The sequence below is a fragment of the Mus musculus genome, chromosome 1 (assembly GCF_000001635.26).
Source record: "Mus musculus strain C57BL/6J chromosome 1, GRCm38.p6 C57BL/6J".
Classification (NCBI taxonomy): domain Eukaryota; kingdom Metazoa; phylum Chordata; class Mammalia; order Rodentia; family Muridae; genus Mus; species Mus musculus.
In genome coordinates, this window is record NC_000067.6 from 140,140,665 (window position 1) to 140,160,442 (window position 19,778).

General features: G+C 38.2%; 1 protein-coding gene across 1 annotated transcript in view; it reads right to left on the reverse strand.

Annotated features, from left to right (window-relative positions):
• The window catches only part of Cfh (complement component factor h), a 97,557-nt gene that overhangs the window by 54,810 nt on the left and 22,969 nt on the right, over positions 1-19,778 (reverse strand). The window contains exons 4-7 of the mRNA NM_009888.3: positions 16,596-16,672; positions 13,805-13,996; positions 6,991-7,161; positions 3,267-3,440 (exon numbers count right to left, since the gene is read on the reverse strand). Of these exons, the coding sequence (NP_034018.2) occupies positions 3,267-3,440; positions 6,991-7,161; positions 13,805-13,996; positions 16,596-16,672 (614 nt within the window). The remainder of the gene's footprint in view (positions 1-3,266; positions 3,441-6,990; positions 7,162-13,804; positions 13,997-16,595; positions 16,673-19,778) is intronic.

The window sequence follows — 19,778 nt, forward strand, 5'->3', positions numbered from 1 at the left end:
AAATTTAGTAATTTTGCACATCTCAATTTTGAACATCTTCCCCAAACGCAAGGAAACCCACATTCATAAAAAAATATAAAAGAAATGAACTAACAAAAAATTTACATAACTCCTCTCAAACACTTTATCAGTCAAAGACTATAATACCCCACTCCTAGCAATGGACAGGTCATCCAGACAGAAATTAACAGAAAAAAATGGAACTGAGAGATGTGATGAATCAAATGGACTTAACAGAAATCTATTGAACATTTCACCCAAACTCAAAAGTATATACCTTTGTCTCAACACCTCACAGAACTTTCTCTAAAACAGACCATAAACTCTGTCACAAAGCTAGTCTCAACAGATACAAGAAAATTGAAATAATCCCTTATATCTTCTCAGACTACAGGGATTAAAACTGAACTTCAACAACAAAAGAAAGTCCATAAACTCATAGAAACTGAACAATGTTCTTCTAAATGACTACAGGGTAAAGGAAGAAATAAATAATTTAAGATGTCTAGTATTCAATGAAAATGAAGGCACAGAATACCAAACTTATGAGCAACAATGAAAGTGGTGTCAAGGGGAATGTTCATAGTACTAAAGCCTTCATAAAGACAGTAGAAAGATCTCATACTAGTGACATAACGGCACACCTTAAAGCTCTGGAAGAGGAGTTAACAGCAGAGAGTAAACCATCTTGGATCTAAGAAACATTATAGGGCTGAAATCAATAAAATAGAATCAAAGAAAAAAAGAGATGCTTCTTTGAGAAAATCAACAAGACAGACAAACCCTTAGCCAAACCTAGTAAAAGGCACAGAGAATATAGAAACTAACAAGGTCAGTAATGAAAACAGGGACAAAACCCCATAAAGAGTTTAGGACACCAAACCAGACATAAAACCTTCAACCTACAATGTGTCTTGCCAGAATGATGTGCTGGGGTAAAGGTGGCACAGGAATTCAGGGAGTGGATAACCAATGACAGACACAGTTTGATACCCATGCCATGAGAGTTGCATGGCAACTCACCCCTGTCACTGACTTGAGGACCAGAAACCAGAGGCTATATGTCCCAGAGACCTAGAATAGATCCAAGCATGACTGGCAATGAAAAAAAAAGTCAATACAATAATGCCTAATGATATTCTGCTATACTCATAGACTGGTACCTAGCCCAGTCATCATCAGAGAGGTTTCACCCAGCAACTAATGGAAACAGATGCAAAGACCCACAGCCAAACAATTATAGGATTTTTGACAACATTGTGAACCCCAAGATTGTGTTGTTTACAGGAAAAATCTGTTCTCTAGTGTGGTGTAGCTCAGCCTTAGTACACACCTTTAATCACTCTGGCTGTAATACAGACAAGCCCTTACTACACACCTTTAATCCAAAACAATGAAGATAATATTAGTTTGTAGAAGGAAGCAGTAATGTTTGAAAGAAATGTCAAATTGATTCTCAGACAACGTGATAAATCAAAGAAAGATTTGACAGAATAGGGTATGTTCAACTCTCATGAGAACAGAGAGAAAGAGAGGCTACTTAAGAGAAAGCAGCACAGAAGAGGCTTGTAGACTTTAACTGGGACAGGTTGCAGAGACAGAACAAGCTAGTCACAACTGAAGTTGGGAGGAGCCAGAAAATGAGAAGGAGCCAGAGAATTAGAACAGATTGCCAGAGTCAATTTGATGCCAAAAAGAGCACAAAGTCAAAGGCTCAGAGAGGAACCAGATTGATTCAGTCAGTTTGCAGAGGAGTTTAAGCCAGAACAGTTGAGTTGAATAAGCCAGGCCGAGCTCAACAAGTACTAGGAAGGTGTGGTCTTACACACCAGTAAGTCTCAAAGGCTGCAATCATTCTTGGCCTAGATAAGATAGAACAGAGGCTAAATGAAAGTGTACAGGACTAGACCTAGGTTAGCAGAGAGAAACATTAAGTCTATGAGAAAATTACTCAGGAGAATAAAAGTTACTTTTTACTGACTATTAGACAGAGTTTGGAGAATCCTGCAGAAGATGGGGAAGAAAGATTATAGGAGCTGGAAGTATCAAGGATACCACAAGAAAACTCACAGAGTCAAGTAAACTGGACTCTTGGGATTTCACAGAGATTCAACTGACAATCAGGGAGCCTGAATCTAACCTATGTACTCTGTATATATGTTATAGTTGTATAGCTCAGTGTTTTTGTGGGATTCCTAACAGAGGGAGTGTCAGTTGTTTTTTTTTTTTTTTGTTTTTGTTTTCTTTTCCCTACTTTTAAGTCATTGGGTCTCAGCCTTTGATGGGGATATTGAGATCTTGGCCATTCCCTTATATCTCTTTGCTGATGGTCATCAGGCAAGCAGCTTTGACTTACCACTTACTTTCTGACATAAAGATGTTCCTGATGCAGATAGGCAAAAAAATTGAAAAGAATAGAGTAGCCAGAAATTAAATACTCTGGATTCAATATAACACAGTGGTATACATGTGCTGAGAAGCCACTGACATTGTTCAAAACAATGCTCTCCAGATAGAGAAACATAATTCCCTTCTTCATGTGCATGTTGAACTCAGTATATAAGAAACAGCCATGTCCAAAACATGGTATGCTCCATGTAGCTCATGGATGGATTCTAGACTCCTACTGTATCTATGATCAGTAACTCCAAGGCAAGTTAGCTTTTGTGAAACAACCTATGCAGAGGCTTATCTGATAAGGAACTGAGCTCACTTGCCCAATCCTAGTGTGTGTGGCATGTTGGACATAGTGCCTAGCAAAGTCGCCTGATGACTGACAATCAAGAATATCTGACAGCAAAACACTGATGCAGAGCCAGTAGCTGAGTCATATTCAAAGCTAGCTGACAGAAACAAAGGGACAACAAAGGTTTGTTATGGGGCAAATATTACTGAGATTTACTATGATGCAAATAAATAAGTAAAATAGATTTTTATATGACAATATTCTTACCCAGTAATTTATTACAAATCTTAGAAAATTATTAATTAGAAAAAAGAAAAATGTATTTATTCACATATATTTATGTAAGGTGTAGTAAATTAAAAATTTTAGTTTTCTATAATGTATTTTAAATATTACTTGGAATCTTAAATTCTAATATTACTTATACTATTACATTAAATATTTACTTTTAAAACTAAAATATTTCTAAGGATTGTGCATAAATAAAAATTAAATATTTGCTGTTAGTGTATTTTCATCTGTGCATAGTGAATAGGCTAATTTCAGGATCATGGAGATTAAAGACGTAAGTGAAGCTTACAGGTACATCTTGGAACAGGGATCCAGCCAGTGGGTGTACACTTTGAAACAGTTGATCCAGTTACAGGATAGAAGCCATAATTACATTCATATCTGATTTCATCATCACTTCTGTGTATAATCCTGTGAGGTGTGTAGATACCATTTAGAATATAAGGAGGTGAGCATCTCTTTTCTGAAAAGAAGCAGATATAAATAATGAGAAATATTCAATGTCACTAACATTAAGAATATAAAAACTAAACAGCAGATACCATTTATTTCTATTGATAAATGTAAAATTGGCATTGAAATGAATGCATCTTCACATATTTAACGAATCAGTCAGGTTTCCTCTCTCTCCTCCTGTTGTATGTGTTCCTCTCTGGTATGAATTCTTCTCTATTGATGCCATCATATATAGTACTTCATGATTCTAAAGTTGACAATAACTTCATCAGAAAGATATTCAGAGCAAGAAACATTATTCCTTCTACTTTCTAATTCTATGATCGAAATTGCTGGCCTTGATTCTCATTTGGGCTATTTATTAATAGTCACAGGTTCAATTTTATACCTCTTTCTCTTTGAATTAAACATGTTCTTTGACTTATTTGGGAAAACATATTGAATAAGGAAGAAACAATATAATTTTTGACTAAATCATGAATCTAAACTCCTGATACACCAAGCCATTCCTCAAATGTGCATTTTATGTTTTGTGTTTTGTGTGTCTTAAATCATCTTTGCCTAGATCTGCTAACTTATACCATTGCTACATTAGAAAATTATTTTAATTGACTACAGTTTCTGCATAAATAAATGTATTTGCCTTATAGTTGGTTTATATGAGCATGTACTTTTCATTACTCTTTTTACTTCTGGACTTTGTGGCATTCAAGCAAACCTCTGTAATTAAAAGCTGCCCCTTATGGTAATAATTCTGTAGTTTAAATAAAAAAAATCATAGAAGTGAATGGCTCAGGCCTATATGCAGAATTCAAAGGGATGTTCAGTTTATAAATTGACAGTCTCTATCATTACCCTTTCTTCTGTCCATGTTTTTCCATATAAATCTAATATTTTAATTTATAAAAGAAAGGTATTAAGATAGCAATCTCGACATTTTCTTCACAATTCATTCTTTGACACAGTCTGGTACAGAATTCTTTGGTTTTAAGTATTATTTGAATAGTTTTTTTTTTCCTTTCCATATATACCTCTAATGGGTAAACCTAGCCCCTGAAGGGGTGGCAGCAATATTTCTATTGGTCTTAAATTTGTGTCACAGTGTACCTGTATTTTTTTGTAATTCAATTTATATCCTGATTGAAGCCCTATCCTCTCCTCCTAGTCTCTCCACATACCATCCCTTGCCATGTCCCCTCTATCCCTTCTCCTCTGAAAAGGGTGAAAGCCTCCTGGATGCCAGCCTACTTGAGCACATAAAGTTACTTCAGGACTAGGCACATCCTCTCTCACCGAGGCCAGACAAGGCAGCCCAGTTAAGTGGATCAGGATCCACAAGCAGGCAACAAAGTCAAGGATAGCCCCTATTTAAGTTTTTGGGGTTCCTCATGAAGACAGATAATATACATGCATAGTAGTAAAAACCTGATCTAAAATAATAATAATAATATGCTTACTGTCATGGTTTGAATATGCTTGGCCCAGGGAGTGGGACTATTGGGAGGTATTTCCTTGTTGGAATAGGTGTGGGTGAATTGGAGGAAATGTGTCACTGTTTGGATGGGCTTTGCCCATCTTCTCCTGACTGCCTTTGTAACAAGATGTAGACCTCTCTGTGCCTTCAATGCTGTGCTTGCCTGCTGTATCCCCTTGATGATAATAGACTGAACCTCTGAACTCATAAGCCAGCCCCCAATGGAATGTTGTCCCTTATAAGAGTTTCTTTGGTCATGGTGTCTCTTCACAGCAAAACACCCTAAGGTAACTACTTAAATCTAGTGTGTCTCCTAATTTTTTTGCCATTTAACATTAATTTTGAATCAGGAACAAAAAGTGTGTTCCTCACTTTTTTTTCTCTTCATCATACTCTGACTGTCATATTTTCATATGACCATTATAGTTTATGTTTTTCTATTTAGGTTTTCTTAATAATATAGCTTAACTCAGTATCTTTTTAAACAAAAGCGCTAAGATACCAAACAACAACGATATGGCCAAATATTTGAGAGGACAATATAGGAAGAACTTCGTAAAACTGATTAAGAACAAAAATACTTTTGGGGATTACCCTAAGCTGCCAACATAAATCCCTGATGATGTCTGATTAACTATCTGTAGTTAATTTTTCAAATGTATGGTGCCTTTTATCCCTTGTATATTTCCCCTGTATAGTTTTCTTATTTCAAATGTTTAGTAGAAACATTTAGAATGCAATACTTCAAGCTTAGTTCTCTTATATTGTAAAGTCAATTTTGCAAAATGTATTCTGTAAAGAAAACAGATGCATTAAAATAAATTATTCAGGAGATTGTGGTATTTTTCATTATTCCTGCTTGTCATTAGAAAGTTTCTACTATATGTTAGAGATCCAAATGATCTGAGAAGTTGTTGTAACCCCCTGGTCTGGCTATGATCAGCTGGAAGAAAGTTTACTTATTTTCATATTATCTTATTTTAATTTTGGTGTCTTATGGAGTCCAAGATTCTTTTAAAGTCAGCTGCAACAAATTGTGTATTCGGCTATATACTGTCAAAGAGATTAAAGTGCCTTGGTTTGAGATAATTGTACATCAACTCAGATAATCATTTTTTCTGCTCCAGGAAAACAAAGGCAATGCTTATTACACATAGCTGAGGTACAAAGTGATGCAGTACGTTTATTAATAAGAAACTACTTTTCATCCAGAATTACAAATCTTTCTTCAGTAAAATGAAGTCCATTGTCAGAGATTTGTATGCCTATATGAATTAGGATGCAGATCTCCTTATTTTTATTATCAAACTCTTATTTACTATCTTGTGACAGTGACCTCTGATACCTCTCTTCCAAAGGTAAAAGACCCCCAAGAACATAGTACTAAACTTTTACTATTTGACTTATATTTGTGTTTGAGAAATACTCAAAAGGAAATTTTTATGGAGAGTCTTTTTCTCCTCCTGCCTCTTTTCTTCACTGCCTCTATTCTCTCCCTCCCCTGACACTCCTCCCCTCTTTCCTAGTGTTCAAAATAAGCAAGCCTAGGTAGCATGTACAGAAAGACAGACAGTTGGAAAAGCAAACATATTTCTCAGTTTGAAAGCAAATATATGCTAAGGAAGAGTTTTTAAATAGTTGACAGTAATTCCAGCTTCAGGTGAATTCAGTCCAAGACAGAGATTCTTCTCTGCTATATGATATTTGGTTTGGCATGACTGATCTATTGAATCCTAATGCTTCCATGGAAAATTGGGTTCTCCTAAAACTGGAATGATTGTTTGAAAAGTTCCTCTTAAGCACCAGGCTTGATACAATATAACTACATTATGGTTTATAGTTTGATCTTTTAGTGGATAAATGATCTCTTTTGAGGCCCCCTGGAGTTAGTCTTATGCAGAGGTTTAATGCCTGAGGACTAGTGAGATACTGCTTCTCTGATTAAGAGTCATAAACACCATGAAAACAGATTGTTGGACTCAATGCAATCAGCTAAACATGGACTTGTGATGCCATCTTTCTTTTCCATTCACTGTTCTACTTCTTAAATACTAAAATTCATAGAAAATAAGAGTAATGTCACCTTCACAGAAAGGCTGAGAACTCCATCCAGAGCCTGTGCAGACGGCATCCCCTCTTTCTTTGGGCACATAACCATGCTTACACTTATAGTGGTATCTTTCATTCTCCTTGTAAACTGGTTTCACATTTATACCATCTCCATTTTCCACTCGCGGTGGTGTGCAGAGAATTTCTAAATGCAAAAGAGTAATTGTATAGTGTTTACTATGAAAGGAAATCTACTGAGCAGGTCATATTTCTACAATTTCAGAGTTTTGTTCCCATTAGTCCTTAAGCCACAGTAGGTATGGGTACCCTGACTATTTCAATTAAAAAGACTATGCAAAGACATGAAATATATACTTCTGAAGACAAACTAAAAGGGTTCAAGCAAAATGTTCTTCGATTACAGTGAAACAGTTATGCTTAATATGCATTATAGTTGTAGATCCTATTTTATTTAAAAATGTACTTTAAGAAAGAAATGTAGCTTTCTGGGCAGCAACGGTCTACCTTGGGCACAAACTTGGTGGACAGTCCCATGGTCCCCAGAGGACTCTCCACTCCCAGGCACTCTAGCATGCCCAGGATCTTAGAATCACCAGTGAGTAGAACACATCTGTTCCAACATGACCAGGAGTGACTAGGACCAGCAGAATCCAGGAAAACAGGAAACCGACTGACCAGTTGCTCAGGTTCCTTCCGGTCAGTGACTGTCTACCATGGTCACAAACTCAGTGGACAGTCTCATAGCACCCCAGAGAAGGTACCACTCCCAGGTGTTCTAATATGCCCAGGATCTTAGAATCCCAGGATCCAAGGATCCCAGGAGCTTGGTCACACCAGAATCTCAGGGTCTTAGAGGCAGCTTGACCCCCAGAAACTCTGACACACCCAGAGTCTCAGCATCAAAGGATCCCAGAATCACAGGATCACAGAGAAAGCTGGACTCTGAGGAGTTCTGACTCAACTAGGATTAATGGAAGGACAGGTTCCAAAAAGATGTAGCAAGAGCAGGGAGCACTTCAGATGCTTCAGATAATTGGATGGCAGGAGGCAAGCATAAGAACAGAGGCAACAGAAACCAAGGTTACTTGGCATCATCAGAACCCAACTTTGACACCATAGCAAGTCCTAGATACACCATCACACAAGAAAAGCAAGATATGAATCTAAAGTCACTCCTAATGAAAATTATGGAGGACTTTAAGACGGACATAAATAACTCCCTTAAACAAACACAGGAGAACAAAAGTAAACAGGTAGAAACTGTTAAAGCGGAAAGACAAAAATCCCTTAAAGAATTACAGGAAAACACAACCAATCAGGTGAGGAATTGAACAAAACCATCCAGGATCTAAAAATGGAAGAAAAAAAGAAAAAAGAAATCACAAAAGGAGACAACTCTGTAGGTAGAAAACCTAGGAAACAAGTCAAAAGCCATAGATGCAAGCGTCACCAACAAAATACAAGAGATAGAAGAGACAATCTCAGGTGCAGAAGATTCCATAGAAAACATTGACACAACAATCAAAAAAATTCAAAATGCAAAAAGATCCTAATTGAAAACATCCAGGAAATCCAGGACACAATGAGAAGACCAAACCTAAGGATAATAAGTATAGGCAAGAAGTAAGATTTCCAACTTAAAGGGCCAGTAAATATCTTTAACAAAACAATAGAAGAAAACTTCCCGAACCTAAAGAAAGAGATGCCCATGAACATACAAGAAGCCTACAGGACTCCAAATAGACTGAACCAGAAAAGAAAGTCCCCCCAACACATAATAATCAAAACACCACATGCAAAAAACAGAGAAAGAATATTAAAAGCAGTAAGGGAAAAAGGTCAAGTAACATATGAAGGCAGAACTATCAAAATTACACCAAACTTCTCGTCAGAGACTATGAAAGCCAGGAGATCATGTGAAGACATCATACAGACCCTAAGAGAAAAAAAAGGCCAGCCCAGGCTACTATACCCATCAAAACTCTCAATTATCATAGATGGAGAAACCAAGGTATTCCATGACAAAACCAAATGTATACAACATCTGTCCACAAATCCAGCCGTTCAAAGTATAATAAGGGGAAAACTCTAATACAAGGAAGGAAACTATGCCTAGGAAAAGCAAGAAATTAATATTCCAAAAAACCAAATAAATAAATAAATAGATAAATAAATAAATAAATAAGTAAATAAATAAATAAAAGATAGCCACATGAACAGAATTCCAACTCTAACAACAAAATAACAGGAAGCAACAATTATTTTCCTTAATATCTCTTAATATCAATGGACTCAAAACCCCAATAAAAAGGCATAGACTAACAGAATGATTTCATGAACAGGACCCAGCATTGTGCTGCTTACAGGAAACCCACCTCAGGGACAAGGATAGACATTACCTCAGAGTAAAAGGCTGAAAAAGAATTTTCCAAGCAAATGGTCCCAAGAAATAAGTTGGAGTAGCCATTCTAATATCGAAAAAAATCTACTTTCAACATAAAGTTGTCAAAAAAAAAAATAAGGAGGTATACTTCATACTCATCAAAGGTAAAATATACCAAATGAACTCTCAATTCTGAACATCTATGCTTCAAATGCAAGGGCAGCCACATTCATTAAAGAAACTTTAGTAAAGCTCAAAGCACACATTGTACCTCACACAATAATAGTGGGAGACCTCAACACCCCACTCTCATCAATGGACAGATCCTGGAAACAGAAACTAAACAAAGATACAGTGAAAATAACCGAAGTTATTTAAAAAAATGGCTTTAACAGATATCTATAGAACATTTTATCCTAAAACAAAAGGATATACCTTCTTCTTACCACCTCATGATACCTTCTCCAATATTGACCATATAATCAGTCACAAATTAGGCCTCAAGGTATAGATGAAGATTGAAATCGTCCATGAATCCTATCAGACTACCACAAACTAAGGCTGATCTTCTGTAAAAACCTAAATAATAGAAAGCCCATATACATGTGGAAGCTGAACAACACTCTACTCGATAATAACTTGGTCAAGGAATAATTAAATAAATAAATTAAAGTCTTTTTAGAGTTTAATGAAAATAAAGCCACAACATACCCAAACTTATGATGCACAATAAAAGCAGTCCTAAGAGGAAAACTCATACCTCTGAGAGCCTCCAAAAAGAAACTAGAGAGCATACACCAGCATCTTGACAATATACCTGAAAACTCTAGAATAAAAAGAAGCAAATTCATCCACGAGGAGTAGACATCAGGAAATATTCATACTCGGGGCTGAAATCAACCAAGTGGACATAAAAAGAACTATACAAAGAATCAACAACACAAGGATCTTATTCTTTGAGAAAATCAACAAAATAGATAAATGCTTAGCCAGACTAACTAAAGGGCATTTGTGATTAAAAAATCACAAATGAAAAGGGAGACATAACAGAATCTGAGGAAATCCAAAAAAAATCAGATCCTACTACAAAAGCCTATACTCAACAAAACTGAAAATCCTGGATGAAATAAACAATTTACAAGACAGATACCAGGCACCAAAGTTAAATCAGGATCAGATTAATGATCTAAACAATCCCATAGCCCCTAAAGAAATAGAAACAGTCATTAATAGTCTCCCAACCAAAAAAAAAAAAATGCCCAGGACCAAATGGGTTAAGTGCAGACTTCTAACACTCCTCAAACTATTCCACAAAATAAAAACAGAGGGTACTCTACTCCATTCATTCTATGAAACCACAATTACTCTGATACCTAAACCACACAATGTCCCAACAAAGAAAGAGAACTTCAGACTAACTAACCTTATGAATATCAATGCAAAAATACTCAATAAAATTCATGCCAACTGCATCCAAGAACACATTAAAATGATCATCCATCACGATCAAGTAGGCTTCATCCTGGGTATGCCAGGATGGTTCACTATATGGAAATTAATCAATGTAACCCACTATATAAGCAAACTCAAAGAAAAAAGAACGTATGATCATCTCATTAGATGCCGAGAAGGTATTTGACAAAATCCAATACCCATTCATGATAAAAGTCTTGGAGAGATCAGGAATTCAAGGCCCATATTTAAACAAAGTAAAAGCAATATACAGCAAATCAGTAGCCAACATCAAACTAAATGGAGAGAAACTTGAAGCAATCCCACTGAAATCCACAACTAGACAAGGCTGTCTACTATCTCCCTACCTATTCAATATAGTACTTGAAGTCCTAGAAAACAAAAGCAGATCAAAGTGATACAAATTGGAAAGGAAGAAGTCAAAATATCACTGTTCGAAGATGATATGACAGTATACTTATCTGACTCCAAAAATTTTACCAGCGAACTCCTAAACCTGATAAACAACTTCAGCAAAGTATCTGGCTATAAAATTAACTCAAACAAATCAATGGCCTTTCTCTACACAAAGGATAAACAGGCTGAGAAAAAAAAATAGGGAGACAACACCCTTCACAATAAGCACAAATAATATAAAATACCTTGGTGTGACTCTAACTAAGCAAGTAAAACATTTGTATGGTGAGAACTTCAAGTCTTTGAAGAAAGAAATACAAAGAGATCTCAGAAATTGGAAAGATATCCCATGCTCATGGATTGGCAGGATTAATATAGTAAAAATGGCCATCTTGCTGAAAGCAATCTACAGATTCAATGCAATGCCAAACAAAACCCCAATTAGATTCTTCATAGATTAAGAAAGAGAAATTTTGAAATTCATCTTGAATAACGAAAAACAAAGAATAGCAAAATCTATTCTTAAGAATAAAAGAACCTCTGGTGGAATCACCATTCCTGAGCTCAAGATGAACTACAAAGCAATTGTGATAAAAACTGCATGGTATTGGTACAGTGACAAGGAGGTAGATCACTGGAGAAGAATTGAAGAACCAGAAATTAACCCACATATCAATGGTCACTTGATCTTTGACAAAGGAGTTAAAACCATCCAGTGGAAAAAAGACAGCATTTTCAACAAATGATGCTGGATCAACTGGAAGTTATCATGTAGAAGAATGTAAATTGATCCTTTCTTATCTCCTGTATAAAGCTTAAGTCCAAGTGGATCAAGGACCTCCACATAAGCCAGATACACTGAAACTCATAGAGGAGAAAGTGGGGAATAGCTTCAAACATATAAGCACAGAGGAAACACACATTCTTGAAAAGAATACCAATGGCTTATGGTATAAGATCAAGAATCAACAAATGAGACCTTATAAATTTGCAAAGCTTCTGTAAGGGAAACAACACTGTCAATAGGACAAAAATCTTTACCAATCCTAAGTCTGATAGAAGGCTAATATCCAATATATACAAAGAACTCAAGAAGTAAGACTCCAGGGAAACAATTAACCCTATCAAAACAAAACAAAACAAAACAAAACAAAACAAAACAAAACAAAACAAAACAACAAATGGAGTACAGCGCCCAACAAAGAATTCTCAACTGAGGAATGCTGAATGACTGAGAAACAATTACAGAAATGTTCAACATCCTTAGTCATCAGGGAAATGGAAATCAAAACAACATTGAGATTCCTCCTCACAAAAAGTCAGAATGGCTAAGATCAAATACTCAGGTGACAGCAAGTGCTGGCAAGGATGCGGAGAAAGAGGAACACTCCTCCATTGCTGGTGGAATTGCAAGCTGGTACAACCACTCTGGAAATCAGTTTGGCAGTTCCTCAGAAAATTGGACATAGTACTACCTGAGGACCCATCAATACCACTCCTGGGCACATACCCAGAAGATGCTCCAACATATAATAAGGACACATGCTCCACTATGTTCATTACAGCCTTATTTATAATAGCCAGAAGCTGGAAAGAATGCAGATGTCTCTCAACAGAGGAGTAGATTCAGAAAATATTGTATATTTACACAATGGAGTACCACTCAGCTATTAAAATCAAAGAACTTATGAAATTCTTAGGCAAATGAATGTAACCAGAAAATATCATCCTGAGTGAGATAACCCAATCACAAAAGAACACACATGATATGCACTCAGTGATAAGTGAATATTAGCCCAGAAGTTTGGAATACCCAAATAATATTCACAAACTACATGAATCTCAAGAAGGGAGACCAAAGTGTGGATACTTTGATCCTTCTTAGAAGGGGAACAAAATACACATGGAAGGAGTTACAGAGACAAAGTGTGGAGCAGGGACTAAAGGAATGACCAGAGACTGTCCCGCCAGTGGATCCATCCCACATACAATCACCAAACCCATATGTTATTGTGGATGGCAACAAGTGCTTAATGACAGGAACCTGATATAGCTGTCTCCTGAGAGGCTTTGCCAGTGCCTGACAAATACAGAAGTGGATGCTCAAGCCATCCATTGGACAGAGCACAGTGTTCCCAGGGTTAGACCTAGAGAAAGGACCCAGGGGGTTGAAGGGATTTACAGTCCCATAGGAAGAAAAACAATATGAAATAACCAGTACCCCCAGAGCTCCCAGGGACTAAATCACCAACTAAAGAGTAAACATGGTGGGACTCATGGCTCCAGCTGCATATGTAGCAGAGGATGGGCTAGTTGGACATAAACGGGAGGAAGACCCTTGGTCCTGTGAAGGCTTTATGCCCCAGTGTAGGGGAATGTCAGGGCCAGGATGCATGAGTGGGTGGGTTGGGGAGTAAGGGGAGAGGGGAGGAGATAGGGTGAGTGGGTTTTCAGAGGGAATAACATTTGAAATGTAAATAAAGAAAAAATACAATAAAAAAAGAAAGAAATGTATATTTTCACTAGAATAACTAAAACCATTCAAATATGAAGCAGACATATGTGTGTGTCTTACCCACACATCGTGGCTTTTCATTGCTCCAAAGGCCATTTTCTGAGCAATGAATTTCCTTATGTCCTTCAATCTTGAAGCCTGAATTGCATTCAAACCGCACCACCTGTCCAAAATAGTATTCCTGGTCTGTTTCTGCTGCACCACTCACAATTCTTCCATTCTCGAGTTCTGTCACAGGTAGACACTTCACAACTGAAAATACAGGCATTGCTTTTACTAACAGAACTTGAAAGCTTCAACATAAAACACATTGTAGGTGAATTAAAACCCCAGCACTCTGCAGGAAATGACTTCAATGTTGGAGACATATTCAGTATCACTGTTTGCAATACATAAAAGTTAACTAATACAAGTAGTTCGCTTATCAGCTTCTCTGGGAAGGGGAAAAGAAAACTATTTCTTACAGTGATAGTTTATACCTTCATGATAGCAAGTGTCTCCTAAATTCTGAACAAATATGAGTTTTTGTCTAATATAAAAGGTTTTTTTGATGATTCAAAGCAATATGATATTGCATTCTAATATGTAAAATCAGTGAATTTTAAGATATTTCTTCTGATAAAAAATGCTTTGGAATGTTTCTTTCCTTTTCACTTCAGTGCTCAAAATATTTAAACATTTTTTTTGAACTTAATTTCTCTGTCATAAAGGAATTCAGAGTTACTTTCCTGAAGGAAACTTTGGATGTAATAGGTATCCTAGAGAGGTTTTCTTGTCTTATCACCCAAACATGCTGACTCAATAGGCAATTTGGAGGTCTCAAAACTCAGTTTTAAACAAGGATCATGTAAATTCTGATGCAGATATTCCCTGGAACAATTTCTCATTTCCTTCTTTGAACGTCTCTACAGGAGAATATCCATGGTCATGACATTCTCCTTCTCTCTCTCCTTTCACCCTACCTCTTCTTTCTCTCGTTTGTTATTTCCAATGGAAGTAGGACACAGCATTTGGATGGACCTTTGTTGTTTACATTTTTCCCCAAAATCACAAACAAGAGCTGTACTTTTCATTCTTACTCTTTGTTCTACATATGAGCAAGAAGTGAAAAGCAAGAGATCTGTTTTAATTCTTGCCCCTCCTTTTTTTTCTTTTTTCTAAATTTAAGGCTATAGGAAAACCTTCACAGCATCATATTGTTGAAAGATATTTCAATAACTTTCTCTACCACAGTGATAGCCTACATCCTGTAACTAGAGGGCTATTAGGGATGTCATTCTTCATACACATACCTCAAATTCTGATCGTTTATACAAGCTGGTGATAGCCATGTGTATTATTAGTGTTTGAAGTGTAAAGTATTTGAAAAATTGGCTTTGGTATTACTCATATTCAGAACATTGACCATATCAATCTCTGTTCATAGTTATTATGTTTTTGAAAGTTTTGAGTTTCACTGATAAGGATGTGTGTCAAACCTAAGACCTCAAGGAATCTACACTAGTCCCAAGAAATTCACCATCCTCTAGACTTAGTGTTCTCAGAATATTAATACAAATACAAATTAGTACTATGACAAAATACTTATGATATCTTTTATACTAGAAAATATAAGATATTATAAATAAGAACTATAGGGACAAAAATGGAGAAGAGACTGAGGGAAAGGAGTTTCAGTGACTGGCCCAAATTGGTATCCATCTCAAGGGGAGGCTCCAAGGCGTGACACAATTACTGATGCTTCCTTCAGTGTGCTTATAGAGAGGAGCCTAGCATGGCTGCCTTCTGAGAGACCAAACAAACAGCTGGAGGAGTCAGATGCAGATACTTACACGCACCTAATGAACAGAAGCTGCTGACCCCTGTGGTGGAATTAAGGGGAAAACTAAAAGAAGCTGAGAGGAGGCAACCCCTTAGTAAGACCAGCAGTCTCAATTAATCTGAACCCCCCCAAGATCTCTCAGACAAGAAGCCACCAATCAGGCAGCATGCACCAGCTGATATGAGGCCCCTGACACATATACAGCAGAGGACTGTATGATCTGGCTTCAGTGAGAAAAGAAGCCCCTAACCATTGAGAGACCCCATTGGAGTGGGAAGGTCTGATAGGGCAGGGGTGATGGGGGTGGTGACATCCTCTTGGAGACTGGGGAGGATGAATTGATGAGGAACAGTCAGAGTGCAGACCAAGAGGGAGATAACGTCTGGACTGTAAAAAAAAAATCGAAGAAACAGACACACACACACACACACACACACATATACATACACACATATATCTATATGGAGAGAGAGAGAGAGAGAGAGAGAGAGAGAGAGAGAGAGAGAGATATCAACAAGTGGCTGAAAGAGTCAGATGTAGATGTTTGCACCCACCCAATGAACAGAAGCAGCTAACCCCTGTTGCTGAATTAGGGAAGACTGGAAGAAGCTGAGGAGGAGGGTGACCAGGTAGGAGGATCAGAAGTCTCAATTAATCTGGACCCCCAAGATCTCTCAAACACTGGACCATCAAGCAGACAGCATACACCAGCAGATATGAGGCCCCCAACAAACATACAGTAGAGGACTTCCGGGTCTGTGTTTATTCAGAAATGAAGCATCTAACCCTAAAGAGACTGGAGGCCCCAGGGAGTTTAGAGGTCAGGTGGAGTGAGGGTTGGGGACATCCACATGAGGACAGTGGAGTGGGGAGGAGGTATGGGATGTGGAACAGTCAGAGGGTGAATGGGGGGAATAAAATATGGAGTGTAAAAAGTAAAAAAAAGAAAAAACTATTTTTCTACACAGTTTGGAAAATCTTATCTATTTCAGATATTTAGACATACATTAAAATCTGTTTTTCATTTACCTTCACATAGTGGAATATCATTGATCCACCCATCTGCACCACATTCACGGTAATCAATTTCACCTAATAGTTGATACCTAAAAACACAAGCATAATTTGGGTTAAGACATCATGTGTTTTATGTAGTTTAATGCTCTTTACAGTCTTGGATATACTCCAGTAAGAGATTTCCAAGGGAAAAAATATTTCTCATTCTTTTATTATTTTTATCTTGCTCTTAAAAAGAAAGAAAATACTTCAATAGAATATGTTAGTCTTGGATCTTGGAGTTAAGGATTTACTTGATACTTGCTGTAGAGGAGACAGAATAAATTTCATTTCCAACAGAAAGGAAATGAAATTCCTGGTAAAAACATTCTTTCTTCTTTTTTTTTTATTACATATTTCAAATGTTATCCCCCTTTCCTGGTTTCTCCTCTGATAATGCCCTATTCCCTTCCACCTCCCCTTGCTCACCAATGTACCCACTCCCACTTCCTGGCCCTGGAATTCCCCTATACTGGGGCATAGAGCCTTTACAAGACCAAGGACCTCTCCTTCTACTGATGACCTACTAGGCTATCCTCTGCTACATGTGCAGCTAGAGCCACGAGTCCCACCATGTATAATCTTTGGTTGGTGGTTTAGGCCCAGGGAGCTCTGAGGCTACTGGTTAGTTGATATTGTTGTTCCTCCTATGGGGTTGCAAATCCCTTCAACTCCTTGGTTCCTTTCTCTAGTTCCTTCATTGGGGACCCTGTGCTAAGTCCAATGGTAGGCTACCAGCATCCACCTCTGTATTTGTCAGGCACTGGTGGAACCTCTCAGGAGACAGCTATAACAAGCTTCTATCAGCAAACACTTATTGGCATCGACAAAAGTGTCTGGGTTTGGTGATTGTATATGGGATGGATCTCCAAGTAGGGTAGTCTCTGGATGATCATTCCTTCAGTCTCTGTTCCATACTTTGTCTCTGTAACTCCTTCTATGGGTATTTTGTTTCCCATTCTAAGAAGAATCAAAGTATCCACATTTTTGGTCTTCCTTCTTGAGTTTCATGTGGTTTGTGAATAGTATCCTGGGTATTCCAAATTTCTGGGCTAATGTGCACTTCTCAGTGAGTGCATACCATGTGTTTTCATTTGTGATTGCGTTACCTCACTCAGATGATATTTTCTAATTACATCCATTTGCCTAATAATTTCATAAATTCTTTGTTTTTAATAGCTGAATAGTACTCCACTGTGTAAATGTACCACATTTTCTGTATCCATGAGGGACATCTGGGTTCTTTCCAGCTTCTGGCTATTATAAATGAGGCTATAATGAACACAGTGGAGCATGAGTCCTTATTACATGTTGGAGCATCTTCTGGGTATGTGCCCAGGAGTGGTATTGATGGGTCGTCAGGTAGTACTATGTCCAATTTTCTGAGGAACCACCAAACTGATTTCCAGAGTAGTTGTACTAGCTTGCAAATCCACCAGCAATGGAGGAGTGTTCCTCTTTCTACACAACTTCACCAGCATCTGCTGTTAACTGAGATTTTTGTCTTAGCCACTCTGACTTATGTGAGGTAGAATCTCAGGGTTGTTTTGATTTCCATTTCTCTGATGACTAAGGATGTTGATCACTTCCTTAATTGCTTCTCAGCCATTCGGTATTTTTCAGTTGAGCATTCTTTCTTTAGCTTTGTAACCCATTTTGTAATAGGGTTATTTGTTTCTCTGGAGTCTTGCCGGGCAGGTGGTGTGTGTCGGGGTGGGGGTGGGGGGGTGGGGGAGAGGGATGGCAGATAAAGGGAGTGGGAGAAAACCCCTGTCCCACCAGAGTTGCAGTGCTCTGGGCAGGAAGACTAGGAAGGACTGGGTGAGTGTCTGGCTGTGTGAAGCCACTAAACTCCAGATCAGTGGGTGGTAGAAAAAGGGCAGTCCTAGGTACCAGGTTCTCAGCCTCTGGCATCCCAGACACAGCTTGACACTGCTCAAGAGCTGAGAACAGAGTGGGGGGGGGGGCGGGGAAGGGGGTGACTTGGTTAGCCCCTGGGTTGAAGGGAGGAGAGGGCAGGGGAAGAGGGGGGTGCTGAGTGGTTCTCATTGGGCAAGAGTCCTTAGTCTGTGGCTGGAGCACAGGAGGATCTTTCAGCAGGAGGTTAGATGTGGCTCATTAGGGGAAAGTCTATCCCATCCTTCAAGCACTGCAGGACTTGATGAGCAGAGACAGTCTATGGTTTTTGAGCTTTATTGTAGAAAGAGAAGGAGAGAAGGTGGAAAGAGAGAGGCTGACCATGACCGCATGGAGAGAGGGGGAAAGGGGGAGAGAGAGAGGGGGGGCTAGAAAGAAGAGTAAGAAAGGTGAGAGCTTAAAGAGAGTGAGGAGGGGTCAAGCAGCCCCTTATATAGTGGGCTGTACTATCAGGAAACTGTGGGGAGGAGCATACCTGGCTGTAGTCAGGTAACTGTGGGGGTGGAGTCTAGCCAGAAGGCCAGGATTGGGACATTGTCTGCATGACTGATAGTTACACATCTCTCCTGCGGGGGCTGTGGGGGCAGTAACATTTACAGGAGCCAGGGGGTCCAGGAGACATGATCTAACACCTTCCTTCCCATGTAGGTGGAAATCACCACCTATTGGGTTCCCCGGAGTTCAAGACCTATACTCGACTGGAGACCAGGCTATCTGTGCACAGCCCACTGCCCCACAGAGTCTAACTTCTTGAGTTCTTTGTATATATTGGATATTAGCCCTCTATCAGATGTAGGATTGCTAAAGATCTTTTTGCAATCTGTTGGTTGCTATTTTGTCCTATTTACAGTGTCCTTTGCTTTAAAAAAAAAAAAAGCTTTGCAATTTTATGAATTCCCTTTTGTCAATTCTTGATCTTAGAGCATAAGCGACTCGTGTTCTCCTCAGGAAATTTTCCCCAGGACCCATGTGCTCAAGGTTCTTCCCTGCTTTCTCTTCTATTAGTTTTAGTGTATCTGGTGTTATGTGGAGCACCTTGATCCACTTGGACTTGAGCTTTGTACAAGGAGATAAGAAGAATGGATCAATTTACATTCTTCTACATTATAACCTCCAGTGGAGCCAGCATCATTTGTTGAAAATGCTGTCTTTTTTCCACTGGATAAATTTAGCTCCCTTGTCAAAAATCAAGTGACCATAGATAGGTGGGTTCATTTCTTGTTCTTCAATTCTATTCCA